At 35.0% G+C, this 25,626-nt stretch overlaps 1 protein-coding gene across 1 annotated transcript in view; it reads left to right on the forward strand.

Moving 5' to 3' along the window:
* Positions 1-25,626, forward strand: part of CCDC73 (coiled-coil domain containing 73) — a 126,553-nt gene that overhangs the window by 26,108 nt on the left and 74,819 nt on the right. The window contains exons 2-5 of the mRNA XM_019456078.2: positions 3,784-3,855; positions 14,313-14,384; positions 16,026-16,061; positions 16,946-17,020. Of these exons, the coding sequence (XP_019311623.2) occupies positions 3,784-3,855; positions 14,313-14,384; positions 16,026-16,061; positions 16,946-17,020 (255 nt within the window). The remainder of the gene's footprint in view (positions 1-3,783; positions 3,856-14,312; positions 14,385-16,025; positions 16,062-16,945; positions 17,021-25,626) is intronic.

A 25,626-nucleotide genomic window follows, 5' to 3' on the forward strand; every position in this document is an offset into this window, starting at 1 on the left:
CAGTTAAAGCAGCCACGGAATGTAAAGCCTAAGGAAAATCACTTAGATAATGGCAAGATGAAAAGATGAGCAGAATCGTAGTCCTAAATGATATTGTTGAACCACTGAAAGTCAGTTTTAGAAGCACTCTGCATTTAAAGTCATTGTCATATGAGGTAAGCCATTGTGAGTTGGGGTTTGTTGTTGCTCCTTGCTGCTGAAAGCATTTTATTTTATTTTATTTTATTTTATTTATTTTTTTTTTTTCAACGTTTTTTATTTTAGTTTTGGGACAGAGAGAGACAGAGCATGAACGGGGGAGGGGCAGAGAGAGAGGGAGACACAGAATCGGAAACAGGCTCCAGGCTCCGAGCCATCAGCCCAGAGCCTGACGCGGGGCTCGAACTCACGGACCGCGAGATCGTGACCTGGCTGAAGTCGGACGCTTAACCGACTGCGCCACCCAGGCGCCCCATCTGCTGAAAGCATTTTAAATAAATGAGACAACTTTTGTGAAAGCCTATCTTTGAATACCATAGCATGAGTAAGTGTGTTTGTGTAAAATAAAAAAAAAAAAAAAAAGTAAGAGAGTCATAAGGAAAATATTTGATAACAAAAACATGTATTTTATATGTTAACATTCTCTTTGATTTCCCTGAAACATTTCATTGTGGAAATTGTCCAGCATACAGCAAAACTGAAAGAATTTGACAGTGAACACTCAAACACCATTAACATATTACTTTACTTGCTTTGTCACCTATCTATCCATCAATGTATCCCTCTTTCAACTTAATTTTTTGTGATTTCAGAGTAAATTGCAGACATTGGTGTTCTTCCAAGTACTTCAGACTGCGTATCATTAAGTGGAGTTCAATATTTGTTTACAGCTTTTTCCCCCTTTAAATTTACATACAATTAAAGACACAAATCTTAACTGTATGTTTGGTGAGATGCATACATCTGATAATGTAAACCCTTATGAAGATATAAAATGTTTCTATCCATTCAGAAAATTCCTTCATGCCCCTACTTAGGCCAGTTCTACCTTTACTTCCTCCCCAAGAGGCAACATTCTTTTGATTTTTCCCACAGTCAATTAGTTTTTTTTCCCCCTAACATTTCATATAAATGGAATCATACAGTATGTACTCTTTTAGGTAAGGCTTCTCATTCATCCATGTTGTTGTATCTATCAGCATACAGATCCTTAACATGTTCTTTAAGTACACACCTATGTATTTCATTTTCTCTGGAGTGATTATAAGTTGTGTTGTGTTTTAAATTTTGTTTTCTGTATTTTTATTGTTAGTGTATAGAAACGTGATTGATACTTTAGGTGTTGCTCTTGTATCCTGAGACCTTGTTGAATTCAGTTATCAGTTCTGGGAGATATTTTATGGATTCCTTGGTTTTCTTTGTATACAATTATGTTATTTATAAATAGAGACAATTTTACTTCTGATTGTTTCCTCCCTTCTTTCTTTTTTTTTCTCTCCTTCTCTCTTTGCCTCTCTTTCCTCTTTCCCTTTCCTTGTCTATCCATCCATCCAGTCTTTTATCATTGAATATGATGTTCAGTGTAATGTTTTTATGAATACTCTTTATCAAATTGAGATAATTCTCTCTGTTCCTGAGAGTTTTTATTATGAATGAGTGTTGGGTTTCATCAGTTGCCTTTTCTGTGACAATTGATGTGGTCATGTGATTTTTCTTCTGTAGGATATTGATATGGTGAAAAACATGAACTTACTATTGACATTGAATCAGCCTTGTATATTTGGAACAAATTCTACTTGGTCGTGGTGTATAACATTTTATACATTGTTGGATTCTGTTTGCTAATATGTTACTGAGATTTTTTCATCAAAACTTGTGAGAAGTATTGGTTTTAGTTTTCTGTTTTTGTACTGTCTTTGTCTAGTTTTGGTGTCATAGTAAACAGGCATTATAAAATGAGTTGAGGTGTGTTTCTTCCTCTTATTTTTCTGGAAGACTGTGTAAAAGTGGTGTTAATTCTTTATGTATTTGGTGGAATTCTCTAGTAATGAAACCATGTGGGCCTGGACATTTATTTTTGGGGAGCTTTTTAACTAGTGGTTATAGGGCTATATAGATTGTCTATATTGAGGCTTGAAGAATTGATCCATTTCTGTAAGTTGTCAAATTTATGAGCATAAGCTTGTTTGTAGCATTTCCTTATTAACTTTTTAATGTTGCAGTATCTTTGTACGCGGTTTCTTTTAGCTCTTAGAGCGTATTTAAATTGTTGACGTAAAGTCTTTGTCTTGCTCAGAGACCGTTCTTTTTAACTTTTTATTTGCTTGTATAGGGATCACACTTTCCTGTTTCTTTGCATCCCTTGCATTTTTTGTTGAGAACTGGACATAGACATTTTGAATATGTGGCAGCTCTGAAAATCAGGTATTTTCCCCTCCCTACGGTTGCTGCTTATTGTTGCTTTAGTGACTTTTCTGAAATAATTTTGTAAAGTCTGCTGTTTCTGTCATGTGTGGCCATTGAGGCCATTGTGCTCCTAACTTAATGATCATCTAGTGCTTTGTTTGGTGGAGATTTCCTTAAATACCCGAAACCAAAAGTAAAAATCTCCCAGTTTTTACAGAAGTGTTTTTCTCTCTGTGTTGGGGCGTATCTTCAACACTACAGGCACTTTTTCTCTTGTGATACCTTGTGTTTATGGGGTAGGCTAATTCATGAGTATTACTACGTGATTTTAAACAAAATCAGAGAATTTTTCTAAATAACTACTTCCTGCTTGGCTTTGGGTCTTCCTTTTGTGCTGCTTCCCAGAGAGAATCTGTCTTTGCAGCCCTCCCAACTGATCTCCCTGTTCTTTTTATTTGATGCTTGTTCTTCAGATGGTGGCTGCAGGTGGGGGAGTAGGGGAATTCTCTGATTTTATTAAGCTTCAGTTCTTAGGTTCTGCGTCTCAGGGTGAGGTCTTCACAGGGGTTCTGATCCCTCCTTTGTTTTTAATGCTGGACCTCCCACGTATTCCTGCTCCTACCCCAATGATAGAGCTGTTTTCTTATTTTCCTAGCCTATTTCCATCTACAATGGTTTTCCACAGGTCCTCTCCTACTGTAGTTTTTATTGTCCCTCCTTCTGTAAATTAGGCTTTTTTTCCTTATGGGAGATGAGGAAGACAGGGCTGTCGAGGTGGGGTTTTCAATGGTGGCTCTTACTCCCCTTTACCAGCTGCAGAGGGTTTCCACTAGTGTTCTTAGATATAGTTATTGTCTTTCCCTTGCAGATTAAGATTCTTGCTCTGTAGGGGAAATAGGGAAGATGGTTGTGACTGCTCTTCTCTTCCCCAGCTAGTACCACAGGGCAGAGCTTCTCAGGTTGTTGGATTCTTCCCATCCTTCCTTGTAAGCACCTGGTGGGCTTCCTGGAACAAAAACCTGATAAAAGATATAACACCTCCTTATTTATGGGGTCCCTGGGAATTCACATTCTTAAACTAGTACACATTTTGCCTTTAGCAATTCATGAAGAGCTTGTAGCTGAATTTTCTTATCACTACTCAGTGGTTTACATCCCAGGTAAGTAAATGCTTTAGGTCTGTTCTTCCTGCAGGAGAGAGTTATCCAGAGCTTGGATTAATTGAATGATCTGGAGCCTCAGTTCTCTGATAGGCTTGTCTATTTAATTTGCAGTTTGTCCAGACGTGGGAGGATATTTTAAGTGTGGGATGATGCTCTTTTTTTTATCTCTCTAGAAAGAGCTGAAATGAAAAGTTTTAAAGTCCTAATTTTCCTAGCATTTTTCTTTTTGATTTAGGAAACAGAAACTCAGTATGAAGAGCAGATTGGTAAAATTATTGTGGAGACACAAGAACTTAAATGGCAAAAGGTAAGTATTTTTAATTTTTATTTCAGATTAGTGTTTTTAACATCTTTAAAAATGTATTTACCTTAATAGCAAAATTAATTTTTAAATTTCCTAAACATATTTGGGGGATTGTGCATCATTTTAAACAAAGTCTCAGGGGTGCCTGGGTGGCTCAGTCAGTTAAGCATTCGACTCTTGATCTTGGCTCAGGTCATGATCTCACAGTTTGTGGGATTGAGCCCCATGTTGGGCTCTGTGCTGCCAGCTTGGGATTCTCTCTCTCTCCCTCCTTCTCAAAATTAAAAAAAAAAAGTCTCAAGAGAATTCTCATTAAAATTGTTTTAATAATATTTGAGCTTCCAGAACACTGCGAATGAAAGTTATTTTCAGGCTTTCTGATGATATTGCTAAAATCTACTATGATCTATTTAATACCCGAGAAACACATGTATTATAGAGGAGTCAAAATGTTTTTTAAGAAAACCTCAGAATAGTACTTTATTTTCACAGGCTGTCGTTACATGCTATAACTAAATATTAAAAAACAGTATCAAATCTAATTCTCTTTTAGCCGATGTATATAGAAGCAGTTTTGATAGTGCTTCTCATATGTTTCCACCAAAGTAATCTTAATAGCTAAAAATTGAAATCTTAATTTTGATGGCCCCCTCTTTTCACTGTTTGGCAATATTGAAACAGGAATTTGGAGGTAGCATATCAGAATCAGAATTCAAGTGACAGAGGATAGCTCAAATTGGAAATGGTGGGAATTTGAAACCAGACAGACCCACAGGTGTGTAGAATTTGGGAGTAAAACTAGAGTTGGATATTATGAGGCACAGGCCTGAAACCGGTCTGTGGAGAGAAAAAAACAGATAAACATCAAATACAAACAAACTCCATTCTGATTTCAAAATGTAAAGTCATATCTTGCTTTTGGGTAGAGAGAGTCAACAATATAAAGTTATCCAAGTCCTTAAGTTAGTAGGTTTAATACAATCCAATTTAAACATGCAGGAGTGTATTTGTGGTAGTTAAGTTGATTCTAAGGTTTATGTGGGAATAAACATATAGGAGTGTCTGGGAAGTTTTTAAAAGAGAACAGGATGAAGTAGCTACGCTAGATTCTTAAATATATTATTATAAACTATAATAATAATTAAAGGAGCTTGGTGCTACTTTAATTGTCTACATGGATAGATATTACTTGGCTACTTTAATTGTGTACTTGGATAGGTATTCCTTGGAACATAATAGAATCTCAGAATAGATCCAGATCATAAGATAAATTAGTGACTGAGGTAGCATTGCAAATTAGTGAGGGGAAAATAGATAATTCAAGAAATGGTATTAGAACTGCTTTTTTCTGAAGAAAAATAAAGCCAAATTCCTACCTTACTTTACAAAGTTGTAGAAAATAGGAACTTTCATATATATATTCTTGTTGGCAGTATAAATTAGAAATGCCTGAGTGGTTCAGTCGTTCAGCATCCAACTCGATTTCGGCAGATCATCATGGTCTCACAGTTAGTTGGTTTGAGCCCCTGCTGTGAGCATGGGGGGGGGGGGTGAGGGGAGGGCTGGGGGGGCTGCCTGGGAACTTCTCTTACCTTCTCTCTCTCTCTTCCAACCCCACTTGCGCGCTCTCTCTCTCTCTCAAAAATAATAAAAAAAGAAGTTCCTTGTTGTATTCCTAATAAAATAAAACTGTTTTTATTAGAACTCATTTGCAGTGAGAACATTACCTTGACAGTCTTAGTATATCTCAAAAGGGGTAAGTCAGAATTGGGATATATAACAGGTTATTGGGGTGTAGGCTCAAGTGGCTTCAGGAAGATCTTTTTCTCCCAATATTTTTTATTGTGGTAAAATACACATAAAATTTGCCATCTTAACCATTTGGGGGTATACAGTTTAGTGGTATTAAATATATTTTTAATGTCCTGCCATCATCACCATTCATCTACAGATGACTCTTTTTACTTTGTAAAACTGAAACTCTATACTCATTCATTAAACTCCCCATCCTTCACTTCTCCCCAGTTCCTGGCAAACACCATTATATTCTGTATGATTTTGACTATTCTAAGTTTCTTAAATAAGTGAAATCATACAGTATTGATCTTTTTGTGACTAGCTTATTTCACTTAGCATTAATGTCCTCAAGGTTCATCCATGTTGTAGTATATGTCAGAATTTTCTTCCTTTTTTTTTTTTTTTTTTTAATTTATTTATTTTGGGAGAGAGAAGGAGCACAAGCACACAGGAGGGGAAGAGAGAGAGAGAGAGAGAGAGAATGAGAATGAGAATGAGAATGAGAATGAGAATGAATCCCAAGCAAGCTCAGCACTGACAGTATGGCGCTCAAACCCAAGAACTGTGAGATCATGACCTGAGCCGAACCTAAGAGTCAGATGCTTAGCCAGCTGAGCCACCCAGGTGCCCCAGAATTTTCTTCCTTTTTAAGGCAGAAATAATATTCCATTGTATGTATATGCCACATTTTGTCTATCCATTCTTCCATAGATGAACACTTGGTTTGTTTTCATGTTTTAGCTTTTGTGAATAATGCTGTTATGAACATGGATACAGAAATATTTGTTTGAGTCCCTACTTTAATTTCTTTTGGGTATATGCTATGAAGTAGAATTGTTGGATCATAAAGCAATAATATTTCTAGTTTTTTCAGGACCATCCATAATGTTTTCCACAGCAGCTGTACCATTTTAAATTCTCACAATTATGCCCAACGGTTCTAATTCCTCCCATTCTTGCCAGCACTTGTTTCCTGTGTTTTGGTAATAGCCATCCTGATGGGTATGAGGTAGTATATTATTATGGTTTTGCTTTGCATTTCCTTAATAATTAGTGATGTTGAGCATATTTTCATGTGCTTTTGGCCATTCACATATTTTCTTTGAAGAAAGTCTATTCTTGTCTTTTGCCCATTTTGAATAGGGTTTGTTTTTTGTTGTTACATTCTAGGAGTTCTCTATATATTTTGAATATTAATATCTTATCATAAATATGATTTGCACATCCTTTCTTCCATGGGTTGCTTTTTTACTTTGTTAATAGTATCTTTTGATGCACAAGATTTTAAATTTTTCATGGAGTCCCATTTGTCTTTTTTGTGTGTGTTGCTTGTGCCTTTGGCATCATGTCCAAAAGACTTTGCCCTATGTTTTTTTCTAAGAGTTTTATGGTTTTAGGTCTTACATTTAGGTCTTTGATCCATTTTGAGTTAATTTTTATGTGCAGTGTTAGGTAAGGGTCCAACTCCATTCTTTTACATGTGTATATCCAGTTTTCCCAGCCCCATTGTCCTTTCCAAGACTGAATAGTAATTTAACCATGTACATAAGGATTTATCTGTGGGCTCTTTATTCTCTTCTGTTGGTGGATGTATCTGTCATTATGCCAGTACCACACTGTTTTGATTACTTGAGAATCCTAGAAAGTTTTAAAATCAGGAAGTTTGAGTCCCCCAGCTTTATTCTTTTCTGAGATTGACTATTTGGGGTCCCTTGAGATTTCATACGAATTTTAGGATGGATTTTTCCATTTCTGCAAACAATGTCATTTGGACTTTGGTAAGGTTGCACTGAATCTGTAGATAACTTTGGGTAGTATTGACATCTTCACAGTATGAAGTCTTCTAATCCATGAGCATAGGATTTGTTTCCATATATTTGTGTCTTCTTTAGTTTCTTTCAGCAGTGTTTTGTAGCTTTCATTTTATACATCTTTTATTTCTTTGGTTAATTCCTAAGGGTTTTGTTTGTTTGTTTGTTTTTTGGTGCTATTGTAAATGGAATTATTTTCTTAATTTTGTTTTCAGCTCATTTATTGTTAGTATGTAGAAATATAACTGATTTCTGTGTAACTTTGTCTCTTGATAGGTTTTGCTAGTTTGCTAAACCCATTTATTCTAGCATTTCTTTTTGTGGAATCTTTAGGGTTTTCTATGTTTAAGATCATATCATCAGCAAACAGATAATTTTAATTTTTCCTTTCCAATTTGGATGTCTTTTATTTCTTTTTCTTGCCTCATTGCTTTGGCTAGGACTTACAGTACTGTGTTGAACATAGTTGTGAAAGCAGGCATCCTTGCCTTGTTCCTGATCTTAAAGGAAAAGCTCTCAGTCTTTCACCATTGAGTATGATGTTTGCTATGGGATTTTCATATATAGCTTACGTTGAGGTCATTACCTTCTGTTCGTAGTTTGTTGACTGTTTTTATCATGAAAGGGTGTTCAGTTTTGTGATGGTCATGTGCTACCCCCTTCATTCTGTTAATGTGGTGTGTATTACATTGATTGATTTTCATATGTTGAACCATCCTTGTATCCCATGGATAAGTCACTTGGTCATGGTGTATGATACTTTTAATATGCTGCTGAATTTGTTTTGCTAGTGTTTTGTTGAGAATTTTTGCATCAATGTTCATCAGGGATATTGGTCTGTAGCGTTCTTGATGTGTCTTCATCTGGCTTTGGTATCAAGGTAAGACTGGTCTCAAAGCATGAGTTAGGAAGTGTTCCCTCCTATTCAAATTTTGGAAAAGTTTGAGAATTCCTGTTAGTTCTTTTTAAAATGTTTGATAGAATTCACTGTGAAGCTATTAAGTACAGAACTTTTATTTCTTGGGATATTTTTGATGACTGAGTCACTCTCCATACTAGTTAAAGGCCTATACAGATTTTTTCTTTGTTATTTGGTGTTGGTAGGTTTTGCATTTCTATGAATTGTCCGTATTATCTAGGTTATCCACTTTCTTGGTGTACAGTTCACAGCACTCTCATATACCTGCCTAGTTCTCCAGAATCAATAATGATGTCCCCACTCTCATTTCTGATTTTAGTAATTTTAGTCTTTTCTTGGTCCATCTAGCTAAAGGTTTGTCAGTTTGATCTTTTCAAAGAACCAATTTTGGTTTTACTGCTTTTCTCTATTTCTCTATTCTTTTTTCTATTTATCTCTGCTCTGATGTTTATTATTTTCTTCCTTCCACTACCTTTGAGTTTAATTTGTTCTTTCTGTGTAGTTCCTTCAGGTATAAAGTTAGATTTTTGATTTGAGATCTTTCCTTTTTTTTTTTAATGTAAACATTTATAGATATAAATTTCCCTGTAAGCACTGATTTTGCTGCATCCCATAACTTTTGGTATGTTGCATTTTTGTTTTCATTCAACTGTAAATATTTTCTAATTTTCTTTGTGAGCTTTTCTTTAATCCATTGGTTAAGAGTTTGTTGTTTAACTTCCACAAATTTACAGATTTTTCCAAGTTTCCTTCTTCTATTGATTTCTTCATTCCATTGTGGTCAGAGAAGACACTTTGCATGATACATGTCTTTTCAAATGTGTTGAGACTTAATTTGTGGCCTAACATATGATCAATCCTGGAAAATGTTCCATGTGCCCTTGAGAAGAATATGTATTCTGTTGTTTTGAGGTAGGGTGTTTTTTATATTTGTTAGCTCTAGTTGGATTACTCTGTTGTTTAAGTCCTCTATTCCTTTACTTCTGTCTGGTTGTCCTATCCATTATTGAGAATGTGTTATTGACATTTCCAACTATTATTGTAGAATTGTCTGTTTCTCCCTTCAATTCTGTCCATTTTTGCCTATTTTTATGGGTTTGTCATTAGGTGTGTGTTTGTAATTGTTATATCTTGTTGTATTGAAGCTTTTATGAATATATAATATCCTTTTTCTTTTGTCACCTTTTGAAAAATTTTTTAATGTTTTTTTGTTGTTTTTTTTTTTTTTTTTTTTTTTGAGAGAGAGAACGTGTGTGTGTGCATGGAGGAGGGGCAGAGAAAGAGGGGGACAGAGAATCCAAAGAGGGCTCTGTGCTGACAACAGTGAGCCGGATGTGGGGCTCTAACTCATGAACCATGAGATCATGGCCTGGGCTGAAGTCAGAGGATTAACCCACTGAGCCACCCAGGCACCCCACCCTTTTTTGAAGTCTATTTTCCATTGTGTCTTTTTGTTTTGTTGTTTGGTTATTTGCTTGGAATATCTTTTTGCATACTTTTACTTGTAACCTGTTTGTGTCTTTGGATATAAAGTGAATCTCTTATAGTTGAGTTATGTTGTTTATTCATTCTGCCAATATTTGGTTTTTGATTGGAGAATTTAATCTATGTACATTTAAGTAATTCCTGATAAGGAGTGACTGCTTTCTTTCATTTTGGTATTTGTTTTTTAATTGCCTTACAGCTTTTTTGTCCCTCATTTCTTGCATTACTGTTACCTTTTGTGTTTATTTGTTGTAGTAAAACATTTAAATTTAATTCTCATTTCCTTTTGTGTATATTCTGTCGCCGTTTCCTTTTTGATTACCATGGGAATTATAGTTAGCATCTATCATCAACATTCTAATTTGAATTTATATCAGCCTAACTTCAACAACATAAAAGAACTCTTCTTCTTTACAGCTCTATCCAGTTGTTGATACTACATCTTTATATATTGTGTGCCTCATAGCATAAATTAAAAACAATTTTTTTTTCACACTAACAGAGACTTGTCTTTTTTGCCCTTATTTTAGGGGCTGACACTGGGCAGGCAGGAGGAAGAGGGCAGGGCTAGGATGGGGCCTGAGCAAGGGCTCAGACCCCAGACTGCCCTGGGCGCTACAGACAGGGCAGCTGCTGCGGGACAACTGTACCAGGGGCAGGAGCGCCCGGCTGGCTCTGTGCTTGCACGGCAGCCCTTGGTCAAGATGCTGGCTGCATGGTTACCATTGGCCTGCAGGAGGTGCAGCAGCTGGCCCTGAAGGTCCGGGGGCCCTACTGCCTCTCGCCCAGCGGTGTGGTTGCCCACGCAGTGCAGCAGCTCCTGGAGGTGGCAGCTGGGTAGGGGCTGCATGGCTGCATTGGATGACAGCAGCATGAGCCAAAGCAAGAACAGCAGCAGTGTCACCATAAATTAATAATCTTAAAAATGCATTCGTCACTTAAATTATGTAGAAAGCAAAGTGTGGACTTGCAAACCAAAGTTATAATAAAACTAGCTTTTTAAATTGCCTGTGTATTTACCTTTACTGAGACCTTTATTTCTTCTTATGCCTTTGACTTACTGTCTCCTGTCCATCCTTTCCCATTCCTAAGGGAGAGGTTCCATTATTGAGGACTTAAATTATATAGAGAGATGTCAGTTTCAGAAATGTTTGGAACCCAGTATCTATAGTGGCTAATGAAATCCAGAAAACTTAATTGTCTGTTAGTAATCACCTTCTTATTTATCAGGAATGATAGATTTATCCCCACTGGATAAATCATACCCTAAATAATGTATTTTATTCTGACAAAATTCTAAACTTTCTTTGGAATTTGCATGTCCTTTTTGAGCTAAAGCAGTAAGTAGTTAAATGGAGTTAGTTTTAGAGCTCTTCTCATCTTTAGAATAATGAAAACTTGCCCATATATTGTATAAGAGTAGAGTTACAGAGAAATTTAAGTTCCTTAAGCTTCTTCAGTAAACCCTTGAGGCATAGCTATCTAGATAAATTGTTGACTTTCCCAAGACAGAATAGTCACACCATCTTGATCTAAAGGGACACTATAGAAAGCAAAATGTGTATTTATAGTGGTAAAGTATGTAAAGTCGGGTAGCACTGAAGATAAAATAGTATCTGGGCTTACTACTGCAAAGAATTGGGGCTACGGTTATTTTATTTATTTGTCTTGAACAGATCTTTATCTTCACCCATTGAGTTTCTTGACTGGAAAACAACAATGTTCAAAGACTGGCATAAAGTGTGATTCATCCGTTCTCTTAGGTTTTGGACTATTCATTTTAATTCTTAACTTCTGGTTTTAGAGATATTATGTAAAGTTAGGTGGAGGTTTGCTGCTAATATTAGTAAGACATTTTGCCCACAAAGAGTGCCACTTCATAGAGATCTTAATTTGGTTTGATCATGTCAAAGGTACCAGTAGTCAATATTCAAATATAGCTGTAATCTGATTACAAATAGAAAAATCCTCAGAGATCTAAAAAAAAAAAATCAGGCAAGAATTTAATTTTGCAATTCTAGTTTACATACTAGATTCCGTTTTCCGATGCTAATGGGTGTGGTGACATAAAGGAGAAAATAATATGTCTCACTTGAGAATCCAAGGATAACAGTTGTAGGCTAAAACAGTAGGGAATATCTCTGGATTATTAGAGATATTCACTATCTGAGTAGTTCATTGACTCTGAGGAAGAGATTATGTGATGATGGCAGGATTGATGGTATGAGTAAAATGTTTGCAAGGTTTCTTTTAATATTTAGAGAAATTTCTCTTTGCAAGTTTGAGGATAAAATGGGAAGTTGGATACATGATTTTCCCTCAGAGCAGTATCATTGATTTGTCCACTTGATTTTTTTCCCCCTTCATTTTCTTAGCTAGTTCAGGAGAGTTTTTTCCCCAGTGGCCTTTCCGATTATAATAAATATCTACAAGTGTCTTTACCAAAATGCTCACTCCTTCAGTGCTTGATGACTGAAGTGGGAACATTAAGCTGTTTTATCTATAAGACTTCCAGTTCATTTTGCTTTTGTTGTAAGGCTTTTTGAACAGCTGGATTTGGAGATCTAGTGATGGGGCTATTTCCCATTCTAGTTTTGGTTGCGCATTAAATCTCCTATTTCCAGATTTAAGGCTGTTCACAAAAAAGTGAGGAGAAAGCTAGAGGTCACATGTACTTCAGAATGTACTCCTCAACGAACTGTCCCTGAGGTCTTCAAAAAATTCTTTCCTTGCTTGCGGGAGTGCTTTAGAGTGTAAATTATTTTCACAGAAAACTGGCCAACAGCCTCTGAAAGATTTTGTCCAACATCTACAGCTTGTCTAAACCTGTCTGGTTTCCTGTGCAGTTTGTGATTTCCTAAGCCATTCTTGGGATCTTCTCACTTTGCTTTTTCCATTCAATTTACTTTTTCATTTGAGAATATGAATCATTGGTACACATCTGGGAACTGGCAGTATTATTTTTAAAATTTAGCCTATAAAAATTAAAATATTTTTTTAATTTTAATTTTTTTTTTTTTTTTTTTAGTAATCTCTATACCCAGTGTGGGGCCCAAACTCACGACCCCAAAGCTGAAGAGCTACTCAGATAGTGAATATCTCTAATAATCCAGAGATACTCCCTACTGTTTTAGCCTACAACTGTTACCCTTGGATTCTCAAGTGAGACATATTATTTTCTCCTGTAGGTCACCACTCCCATTAGCATTGGAGAAAGGAATCTAGTATGTAAACAGAAGTCACATGTTCTTCTGACTAAGCCGGCCAGGTGCCCCAATAATTAAAATATATTTTTTTAAATGTTTTTTTAACATTTATTTATTTTTGAGACAGAGAGAGACAGCATGAACGGGGGAGGGTCAGAGAGAGAGGGAGACACAGAATCTGAAACAGGCTCCAGGCTCTGAGCAGTCAGCACAGAGCCCGACGCGGGGCTTGAACTCACATACCGCGAGATCGTGACCTGAGCCGAAGTCGGACGCTTAACCGACTGAGCCACCCAGGCGCCCCAATAATTAAAATATTTTAAAGTAATTGCTAACTTTAGAAAAAATAAAAAGCTGTGTTAGATAGAAATGTAATTATGGTATATTATATGGCTGAGCACTGAATAAAAATTGCACAGTCATGATAGTATAATTACTGAAAAGTGAAGTCACAATTTTTAGTAACTGTTGGAAGAATAGAGGGAGCAGATGTTAGGTAATGGTTGTACAAGAAAGCTAAACTCCCACCTATCATAATAGGAAGTCAGTAGATAAAATTTTTAAGTAGATAAATCAACATATATTTAGAAAAACGGAGTCAAATAACAGAAACATTTGAAGTGGTTCCCACTTTTAGATCTAATGGCTTTAAATTATGAGAATTATTCAATAACATAGAAAAAGAAAGTTTGAAGTCATCTTGAATCTAAAGGACAGAACACAACTTCTATCAAAAAAGGAGGGAGAGAAGGAAAAAAAAGAAATGGAATCATATATGTGTATTTTTAAAAAATGCCCTGTAGTAGTTTTGATTTTATAAAAAATTATTTTGGTGAATTTAAAGAATTATGTCGTCATGTGAACATTTGTGCCTAGATAATAAAATGGGTTTCTTTGGGAACTCTAAAGGATTATAGGCTAATTGTATACTATTAATTTTAATAACTTTTGATGAAAGGTATTTTCTTGAAGAAAGCTTTGGAGTCAGCCATGTTTAGAGTTGTTTAAACAATTTTAAATCAATGCATTTTATCATGAAAAGCAACTGGAAGCAAAATTATTGTATGCTGATTCCATGACAGGTAAAAAATGATAGACTTGGATTAAAGTTGCATTTCAAGAGCATACAATAATACATACAATAAATATGTTTAACTTTTATTTAAATTGTGAATTCAATTAAAAGTTAAAACTTTCAGTTGCTCAAATTTATGTTTTAACTTTTCATAATTTTTAAAATAGGAAACTCTTCAGAATCAAAAGGAAACATTAGCAAAGCAACACAAAGAAGCAATGGCAGCTTTTAAAAAGCAGGTAAAGGATAGACAAACACCAGTTTCAAATATTTCATCTCCTGTGCTCCCATATGAATATTATGCTAAGTTGTTCTGCATACTCACTGAAGACAAAAGAGTACTAATGGAAGCAGGAAATAAAGTCATTTTGAATCACAACCGACAATAAAGAGTAATGTAGTTAGAAAGAGCTAGTTAAGGAAACAACTTAGAAAATTGTTTTCTTTGGAGATATGTTTTCATCTGTCCTAAGTAAATTAGGTTAGTTTTTGTGTGCTCTTCTTCTTTCTCTCCATTCTTCCCTTTCTCTTTGGTTAGAGTATCCTAGGATCTTACCTTTTTTGCTTTCTTCCTGTATCCAGGCCAGAAATAGAATGAGATGCACGTAGAGCGATGTGAAAGATGAGCAGATGTGACTATTATGCACCGAAATCTCCATAAATACTATCAGCATCTAAGAAAGAGCAGAGAAAAACATATACATACATATGTACATACATACATATGTATGTATGTACGTATGTAAAAGATTTTTAAAAAATGAATAGCAACTCCTTCAATTGTTTTGAGTTTTGTAGCTCTACTACTTCAAATGTGCTCATGGAAAATATTCTCAGGAAGTGTTTTTCCTTATAGCCATTCTAGCATCACCATTTTCCCCCTTTTTCCTTCCCTCTCTTTTGTCTTTATTTAAGTGTGTGTGTGTTTAGAAAGAGAAATGCATACAAAGAAATACATCCTGTATAAAGTAAGTCACTAGTTGACCAAAGTTATTTGTAATTCACACTGTAGTGTGGTTTTGTTTAAGCAGACGATAAACTTTCTTCCTTTTAGTCTGAGATGGCCTCACCAAAGTTATGGAAGTTTTATTTGAAGACTAAGCCAAATATACCACATAGTATTCTCTAGGAGAAGGCAAGTTTGTGTCTCTCTTACTTATCACAGGGGACTTTGGGCAAGATAAGAATATCCAGATATCTGAATGGTAGTTTAAAAGTGCTCTTGAGTTCTTTTTCTCCTATGTTTTTGTTTGTTTTTTCTCTTCTCCCCTACCTACCACTCTCCATTTCTTGATTCTTGAATGAGCACTCTAAGGGATATGGAAAATGAGATGGAGAAATTCCAAGGAAAATTGTATTTCTTGACAGTCTTGCCTGGTATCCTTGTGTTGCTTGGGATATTTAATTAGTTTTCTTTGTCATGTTGACTTTGGTTCCTCTGTTTTAGAATATCCCTATTTATTTATTAGGCTGCTACATGCATCTTTTAAAAAATTTCAGAAAATATGTCAATGCCAATTCAAATGATAGTCATTTCATAAAAGTGTGCCTTCAGAAAATGTTGCATGTCATTATTTATGAGTAGATGGCAAAATATGGAAACATCAAAGAAAAAAAACTTCTGGAAGGAAAAACTAAATTTTCAAGGGTGATTGATGTCTCTAATCAATTTGATTAAATTGTTCATTTCTTTTGGTGACTGGCTTTTTGCCGCCTTTTATATATTTCATTATTTTCTCATGTGTGAAAGTAGCACATTCACATTGTATTAAGTTCAAACAATATAGATGTGTAAAATATTTTTGTAGTCTCACTGACCAGTGTAAATCACTGTTAACTGTTTACTTACCTGTATTTTAATTTTTAAAATTGTTTATCAGTTGAAAATGAAGATGTGTGCCTTGGAAGAAGAAAAGGTACTTATTAATTTTTTAATAATTTAAACCATAGTTAAATGCATTCATTATTAGTTGTGCACCATAATGAAAAACATTAATAATAGACAAATGGAGAATGTTAATTCTTTGAAATCTTAGAAACAGAAAGACCCAAGGAACTCATGTTACCTGTTAGTTTACAGTTGATAATACTGAAACCTAGCAAGATTAAAGAACTTGCTGAAGCTCCCATTTTAAAGTGGCAAAGTTGAGACTAGAACCCATATCTCTTCAGCCTCCGAATTAATGCTCTTTATGCTCTATTGCAGTGTTTCTGTTAACCATATTTTTAGTGCTTTATCAATGTAATTACCTATTTAAAAAAAATTAAAATGATTTTCATCTGGATGCAGACCAGATGCAACTGGAAAAGAAGATACCACCCTGAGCAATCCTAGAAACTCACCTGGCATTAAATATTTTCCCTACTTAATAGTTAATATATGTTTTTATTATATCAATGAACATACTATTTATAAACACCTTTTAAAAAATTCTCCTATATCTTTATAAGACAAATATACTTGTATGTATCTTATTAATTAGGATATATTTATTCTAGCTATATGAATTAAATAATTATATAGTGTCCATAAATTCTCAGGAATGCTCTACTGATAAAATGATTTGTTATGATTTTTCATTTCATGATATTTGTCATCTTGTAAAGGCCTTATGGTAATTTCGTGATATTTTGAAGTCATTAGAAATGTAAATTTTGGTGCAGATCCAGGTTTAAAGCCTGTGAGGTGTTAGTTTTAAAGTAGAGGTTTTGGTTCTTGAGCTTTTGTATTTTCCCCATTAATAATATTTCATTTACACTGGAAAATACTGAAATATAGGTTTTTTTTTTTTACTTAAAGGGAAAATATCAACTTGCTACAGAAATAAAAGAGAAAGAAATAGAAGGATTAAAAGAAACATTAAAAGCATTACAGGTAAAGTAACTGAGCATTGCTTTAAAAAATAGTTTGGTATTTTAGCTTTGTATTAGTAAAATGTCCACTAAACATGTAAATTAGCAAAACAAAGCTGGTAAAAGTTCGTATACAACGGTAATTTTTTCCTGAAAGCCTTGAATTTCAAATTAGGATTTTTCCTCATCTTTTATTTTAAAAAGAAATATTAGGGGCACCTGGGTGGCTCATGGGTTGAGTGTCTAACTCTTGATTTCTGCTCAGGTCATGATCCCGGCCGGGGCTGTGGGATTGAGCCCATGTCAGGCTCCATGCAAAGTGTGGAGCCTGCTTAATATCTCTCTCTCTCTCTCTCTCTCTCTCTCTCTCTCTCTCTCTCTTTCTCTCTCTCTCTCTTTCTCTCTCTCTCTCTTTCTCTCTCTCTCTCTTTCTCTCTCTCCCCCCCATCCCCAGTTGTGTTTGCTCGCTCTCTCTCAAATAAAAATGTAAAAAATGAAAAAGAAACATTAAAATAACTTCATTATTTCTTACTATAATATAATTAAATAGACGTGTGTTATTTTTAACACTCTGTAGATGAAAAAACCAAGTCAGGCCTATATATTAAAACTGATTATCTGTGGTCCTTAAAAGTTAAAATAGCATTAAGCAAGTCATCATTACTTTCTCAGTACTGTGCTTATTTTCTGCCAATACTGAGATGACAAAAACATCACATTTGCCTTTAGGTTGTTCACAGCCTCATACAGAATATAGATGATATCAACTGATGGTAATCAACTCATCAATTATCAACTAATGATGATTCATTAAATATATTTATTGAAGGTGTACAGTATGCCAAGCAGTGTTCTAAGCCCTGGAGATATAACAATGAATAAAAAGGGACAAAAATTTTGCTTTTATGGTTTCCATTCTAGGGGGGAAAGATAAGCAATAAAATGAGAGACAAGGAAAAACGAAGATTGTTGGGGGAGAAAATACCTGGTTTTGAAGTATCACCCTATAGGGCACTTGTACCCCAATGTTTATAGCAGCACTCTCAACAATAGACAAATTATGGAAAGAGCCTAAATGTCCATCAACTGATGAATGGATAAAGAAATTGTGGTTTATATACACAATGGAGTACTACATGGCAATGAGAAAGAATGAAATATGGCCCTTTGTAGCAATGTGGATGGAACTGGAGAGTGTGATGCTAAGTGAAATAAGCCATACAGAGAAAGACAGATACCATATTGTTTCACTCTTATGTGGATCCTGAGAAACTTAACGGAAACCCATGGGGGAGGGGAAGGAAAAAAAAAAAAAGAGGTTAGAGTGGAAGAGAGCCAAAGCACAAGAGACTCTTAAAAACTGAGAAAAAACTGAGGGTTGATGGGGGGTGGGAGGGAGGGGAGGGTGGGCGATGGGTATTGAGGAGGGAACCTTTTGGGATGAGCACTGGGTGTTGTATGGAAACCAATTTGACAATAAACTTCATATATTGGGAAAAAAAAGTATCACCTTATAGATAACATTAATTACAAAGAGTAAAATATGTTTTTATGATGGAAGGATCCTGATGGTCACTACCTTAATCAGGTAATTCACACCATAGTGTGGATTTGTTTAAACATATGATACACTTTCTTTCTTTAGTTGATTAAAGTAGGACAAAGTTTCCCTTTTCTTCACATTCTCACAAACCTTGTTATCTCTTGTCTTTCTGATCATGCCATTCTAATAGGTGTAAGGTGATACCTCATTGGGTTTGACCTTGTATTTCCCTGATGAGTAGTGATGTTGAGTACCTTTTCATATATGTGTTGGCCATTAGTCTTCTAGAAAAATCTTTCATGTCCTTAGCCTGTCTTTTAAATTGGTTTTGTTTTGTTGCTGGGGAGTGTACAAGCTCCTGATACATTTTGGATGTTAACCCCAGTCAGATACATGGTTTGCAAATGTTTCTCCCATTCTGTAGGTTGAGTTTTCAGTCTGTTGATTATTTCCTTTGATTGCAGAAGCTTTTTAGTTTCATGTAATTCCAGTAGTCTGTTTTTGCTTTTGTTGTTTGTGCTTTTGGTGTCATATTCAAAAAATCACTGCCGGGGCACCTGGGTGGCTCAGTCGGTTGGGCGTCCGACTTTGGCTCAGGTCATGATCTCGCGGTCCGTGAGTTCGAGCCCCACATCAGGCTCTGGGCTGACAGCTCAGAGCCTGGAGCCTGTTTTGGATTCTGTGTCTCCCTCTCTCTCTGACCCTCCCCTGCTCATGCTCTGTCTCTCTCAGTCTCACAAATAAATAAATGTTAAAAAAAAAAAAATTTAAAAAAAAATCACTGTCTAGACTAATGCCAAGAAGTTCTTCTCCTGTGGTTTTTCTTCTGGTAGTTTTATGGTTTCAGGTCTTATGTTTAAGTCTTTAATCCATTTTGAGTTGATTTTTGTATATAGTATGAAATTTTGTATATGATGCAAGATAAGGGTCTGATTTCATTTTTCTGCATGTGGATATCCAGTTTTTCTAGTACCATTTTTTGAGGAATATCTTTTCCCCATTATATTCTTGGTACCCTTGTTGAAGATCAGTTAGCTGTAGTTGCATGGATTTCTATTCTCTCTATTCTGATCCATTAACCAGTATGTGTGTTTTTGTAGCAGTATCATACTGTTTGGATTACTATAACTTTGAAATGGATTTTGAAATCAGGAAGCATGATGCCTCTAGCTTTGTTCATCTTGCTCAGGATTGCTTCAGCTATGATTTTCTGGTTTTAGGGCCTTTCGTGGTTTGTATGAATTTTAGGATTATTCTATGTCTGTAGAGATCAACATTGTGATTTTGATGGGGATTCCATTGAATTGGTAGATCATTTTGGGTAATAGGGACATTTTAAATATTAATTCTTCTATCCATGAACATAGGATGTTTTTCTTCTTACCTGTCTTTTTAAATTTCTTTCATCAATGTTTTATAATATTCAGTGTACAAACATTTTACTTCTTTGGTTAAATTTATTCCTGAAAAAGTTTTTAATTACTGTGAATGAGATAGTTTTCTTAATTTCCTTTTTGGATAGTTTGTTGTTTGTGTTAGAAATATGGCTGATTTTTGTATGTTGATTTTGTGTCCTACAACTTTACTGTATTCATTTATTCTAAGAGTGTTTTTGTTGAGTCTTTAGGGTTTTCTACATATCTGATCATGCCATCTTCAAATGGATAATTTCACTTCTTTCTGATTTGGATGCCTTTTATTTCTTTTTCTTGTCTAATTGCTCTAGCTAGGACTTCAGCACTGTTTTGAATAGAAGTAGTAAGAGTGAGCATCCATGCCTTATACTGAATTGATTATGATGTTTACTGTGGACTTTTTGTAAGCCTTTATTGTGTTTAGGTGTTACCTTGTGTACCTATTTTATTGAGAGTTTTTATCATGGATGGGTGTTAAATTTTGTCAAATGCATTTTCTATATCATATTGAGATGAACATGTGGGTTTTTTTTGTTGTTGTTGTTAATGTGATATATCACATTGAATGATTTGCATATGCTGGACCATCTGGCAGCTCAGGGATAAATCCCACTTGGTCATGGTGTATGAAACTTTAACATGCTGTTATTTGGTTTGCTAGAATTTTATTGAAGATTTTTGCATCTGTGTTCATCAGTATATTGGCCTATACTTTTCTTTTCTCGTGTTGTCTTTGACTTTGTTATAAGAGTGATGTGGACCTCATAAAATGAGTTAGGAAGTATTCCCTCCTTTTCTGTATTTTGGAAGAACTTAAGGGTTGGTGTATTAATTCTTCAGATGTTTGGTAGAATTCATCCATGAAGCTATCTGGTTTGGGGATTTTCTTTCTTGGTAGATTTTTTTTTTTTTTTTTTTTTTTTTTTAATTTTTGGGACAGAGAGAGACAGAGCATGAACGGGGGAGGGTCAGAGAGAGAGGGAGACACAGAATCGGAAACAGGCTCCAGGCTCCGAGCCATCAGCCTAGAGCCTGACGCGGGGCTCGAACTCACGGACTGCGAGATCGTGACCTGGCTGAAGTCGGACGCTTAACTGACTGCGCCACCCAGGCGCCCCATCTTGGTAGATTTTTAATTACTGATTCAATTTCCTTCTTAGTTACCACTATATTTACGCTTTCTGTTTCCTCTTTCTTCAGTTTTGTTAGACTGTGTGTTTCTAAGAATTTATCCATTTCTTCTAGGTTATCCAGTTTGTTGATGTGTGGTTGTTTCTTTTTATTTATGAGTCATCCATTGTGATGTCTCCTTCCATTTCTGATTTTATTGATTTGGATCTCCTCTCTTTTTGTTTAATTTATCCTTCCAAAAGAATAACTCTTAGTTTGGTGATTTTTTTCTGATTGTTTTTCTATTTATTATTTATTTCTGTTCTAATATGTATTATTTTCTTTTGCTGGTTTTGGGGTTCTTGCTTTTTCTAGTTCTTTGAGATGTAAAATTAGATTGTTTATTTGAAATATTTCTTTTTTCAAGGTAGGCATTTATATTATAAAAACACCCATTAGTACTGCTTTTGCTGCATCCCATAAGTTTTGGTATGTTGTGTTATTGTTTTTGCATATCTTAAGATACTTTTAAATTCTTTTTTTTTTTGACATGATTGTTCAAGAGTGTTTAGTTTCCACATAGTTGTGAATTTCCTGTTTGCTTACTGTTGTTGATTCTTGTTTCATTCCACTGTGGGTAGAAAAGATATTTGGTATGATTTTGATCTTCTTAAATTTGTTAAGACTTATTTTGTGACCCAACATGATCTATCCTGAGAATGTTTCATGTGTACTTGAGAAGAATGTATATTCTGCTGTAGGGTGAAAAGTTCTGTGTATATCTGTTAGGTCCATTTGACCCATAGTGAGGTTTAAGTCAACTGTTGCATGATAGATTTTCTGTCTGGATGTTCTGTACATTATTGTAAGTGAGGTAGTAAAGTCTCCTACTATTATTGTATTTCTGTCAATTTCTCCCTTCAGGTCTGTTGCTATTTGCTTTATGTATTTAGGTGCTCTGATGCTGAGTGCATATATAATCGTTAAAGCTTCTTGTTGAATTGACTGACCATTTAGCATTATATAATGACCTTTTTTTGTCTCCAGAGACAGTTTTTGACTTAAAGTCTATTTTGTATGATATAAATATAGCCCACCCCTGCTTTATTTTTGGTTTCTGTCTGGTATTTCTTTCATCTCTGTACTGTCAGCTTATTTGTGTCCTTAAATCTAAAGTGAGTCTCTTGTAAGTAGTATAGTAGTCTCCCTTTATCTATGGAGGGTATGTTTCTAGACCCCCAGTGGAGTCCTGAAACCATGGAGAGTACTGAACCCTAAATATACTATGTTCTTTTTCTACACATAAATACCTATAATCAAGTAAATTAGGCACAGTAAGAGATTACCAAAAATAACTAATAATATAAAATAATTATAATAATATAAATGTTATGTGAATATGATTTCTTTCTTTCCCTTTTTTTTTCCTCTCTCAAAATGTCTTATTGTACTAAACTCACTTTTCTTGTGATGATGTGAGATGATAAAATGCCTATGGGATGAGATGAAGTGAGGTGAATGATGTGGGAATCAGTGACATAGTGTTGGGCTCCTATTAACCTTCTAATGACACATCAGAAGGGAATCGTCTGCTCCCAACTGCATTTGACTGTGGGTAATTGAAACCATGGGAAGTGAAATCACAGATAAGTGGGGACTGCCATATATCACTTGATCATGTTCATTTTTTGAAACCATTCAATCACTCTATGTCTTTTGGTTGGAAAGTTTAATCCATTGACATTTAAAGTAATTATTGCTAGGTGTAGAATTACTGATGTCATCTTATAAATTGTTTTCTGTCTGTTTTGTAGTTGTTTTGTGTATCTCTTCTTCTCGTCTTCCTTTGTTATGTGATGTTTCTGTAGTGATTTTGATTTTTTTCTCTTTATCTTTTGTCTATATATTGTAGGTTTTTATTCTTATGCTTATATGAAGACTTACATAAAATATTTTGTAGTTATAGTTGCTTTAAGTTGGTAACAACTTTAATTGCATACGAAAACACTACACTTTGACTACCCCTGAACTTTGTGTTCTTATAGGCCAGGGTTTGCTTCTTTTTATATTGTGTATTCATGAACAAATTTTAATTTTTGTAACTTTTATATAAGGGTTTTATAAGTACATATAATTTATGTACTAACATATCAGTCTTCAATTATTCTGTATTTGTCTATATGTTTACCTTTACAAATGAGAATTATTCTTCCATATGCTTTTGCATTGCTGCTTGGCATGTTTTTGTTTCAATTTGAAGAACTTCCTTAAATATTTTTTTTTATAAGGCAGGTCAAGTGGTAACTGATTCCTTAGTCTCTTTTGGAAAGACTTTATCTTTAATGATAGTTTAAAGGATAGTTTAAAAACTAGGTATAGTTTTCTTGCTAGGTATAATATTCTTGGTTGGCAGATTTTTCTTTTGGTACTTAGAATATATCCTCCCACTCTCTCCTGGCCTGTCAGGTTTCTGCCGAGAAGTCTATAGATAATCTTATTGGAGTTCCCTTAAATGTGGCAAGTTGCTTTTCTCTTGCTACTGTCAGAATTCTCTCTTTGACCTAGACAACGTGATTATAATGTGTCTTATTGTATTCTTCTTTGGGTTCATTGTATATAGTCCTCTGAATCTCATGAATCGGGATCCATTTCCCTCCCAAGATTTGGGAAGTTTTCAGCCATTTTTTTTTTTAATGTTCTTATTTATTTTTGAGACAGAGACAGAGCATGAATGGGGGAGGGTCAGAGAGAGGGAGACACAGAATCTGAAGCAGGCTCCAGGCTCTGAGCTGTCAGCACAGAGCCTGATGCGGGACTCGAGCTCACAGATCATGAGATCATGACCTGAGCCGAAGTCGGAAGCTCAACCAACAGCCACCCAGATGCCCCAGCCATTATTTCTTTATATAAGCTTTCTGCCCCTTTCTCTTTTCTCCTTCTGGGACTCCAGTAATGCTTATATTGATTCCTTTGATGCTGTTTTGTAAATTTTGTTGGCTTTCTTCACCCTCTTTCAATTGGTTTTCTTCTCTGATTGAATAATTTCAAATGATGTCTTCAAGTTCAGTGGTTCTTTCTTCTATTTGATTCAATGTGCCCTTGAAGCTCTCTGTTGCATTTTTTTTTTTTCATTTCATTAATTGCATTTTCCATCTCTACAATTTTTTTAGTTCTTTTAAAAATGATTTCTGGGGGCGCCTGGGTGGCTCAGTCGGTTGAGCGCCGACTTCGGCTCAGGTCACGATCTCGCGGTCCGTGAGTTTGAGCCCCGCATCGGGCCCCTGTGCTGACAGCTCAGAGCCCGGAGCCTGTTTCAGATTCTGTGTCTCCCTCTCTGACCCTCCCCCATTCATGCTCTGTCTCTCTCTGTCTCAAAAATGAATAAAAACGTTAAAAAAAATTTTTAAAAATAAAAATGATTTCTGTGTCTATTGAACTTCATTTTATACATATATTTTCCTGATTTTGTGGAATTTTCTATCTATAGATTTTAAGTAAATTATTTTTTCCTATTAATGACTTATTACATGATCCTGTGGTAAGACACTTTGTCTTTCTGAGCCTCAATTTTCCTTCAGGTAAAATGAAGAAATTGAAATATATCAGAATTTCTCAAATAAGTTCACTTCATGAACCAGTAGCATATCTACATTATTTGCTCTGGATGTCAGGAATAAGGAATTTTGGGAGAGGTATTCATTCATCCACCCAAAAGAGACATGAATAAGAGAACATAGGTAGAAGGTGGTAAAAGTTGGGTTGGGAGTAACGACCTGTCACGTTTTCAGGTCTATAGCTCTATGATGTCATGTTATTTCACTAAATTTTAAACTTACTGAATTTTGTAAATTAGGATAGTAATTATTCCTACAGAACTGAGGGTATATTTAACACATAATGTATTATTTGTACTATTGGAAACACAATTTTATTAGGCCTTACCTAACCACAGTGACAAAAGGGAATTAAATTATAGTAGTGTGTACATTTATCCATAAGGATTTCTTAGACATTTGGGTACTTTTGTAGTTTGGAGAGTCATAAACTTACAGAGGTGTTGAAAATACAATACAAAGAACTTTTTTTTAAATTATTTAAGAGTATTTTGCCAATCTAATACCCTTTTGCCCCCAAACCTGTAGTTTATCTGTCCTACAATCAAGGACATTCTTCTAAAAAACCCTAACAACATCATCAAAATCAGCAAGTTAACATTAACACATAACTATAATCTCTCAGGCCCCAGTAAGGTTTTACTAGTTGTCCTAATAATGTGTTTTATAGCAAAAAGATCTAGTAGAATCTTGTGTTGCATTTATTTGTCATACCTCTTTAATCTCTTCTATCTAGACTAGTTCCTCAGTCTTTGTGTGATTTTTATGACTTTGATACTCTTGAAGATTAAAGACCAGTTGTTTTGTAGAGTGTCCCTCCATTTGTGTTTATAATGATGTTTTCTCATGATTAGATCAGTTATATATCTTTGGTGGTAATATACAAAGAAATGTATTGTTCTTATAATTGAATCCTATCAGTTCATAATTTTAATTTCCCTATTGA

The sequence above is a fragment of the Panthera pardus genome, unplaced genomic scaffold (genome assembly GCF_024362965.1).
Source record: "Panthera pardus isolate Hobbes unplaced genomic scaffold, ASM2436296v1 HiC_scaffold_12, whole genome shotgun sequence".
Lineage (NCBI taxonomy): Eukaryota > Metazoa > Chordata > Mammalia > Carnivora > Felidae > Panthera > Panthera pardus.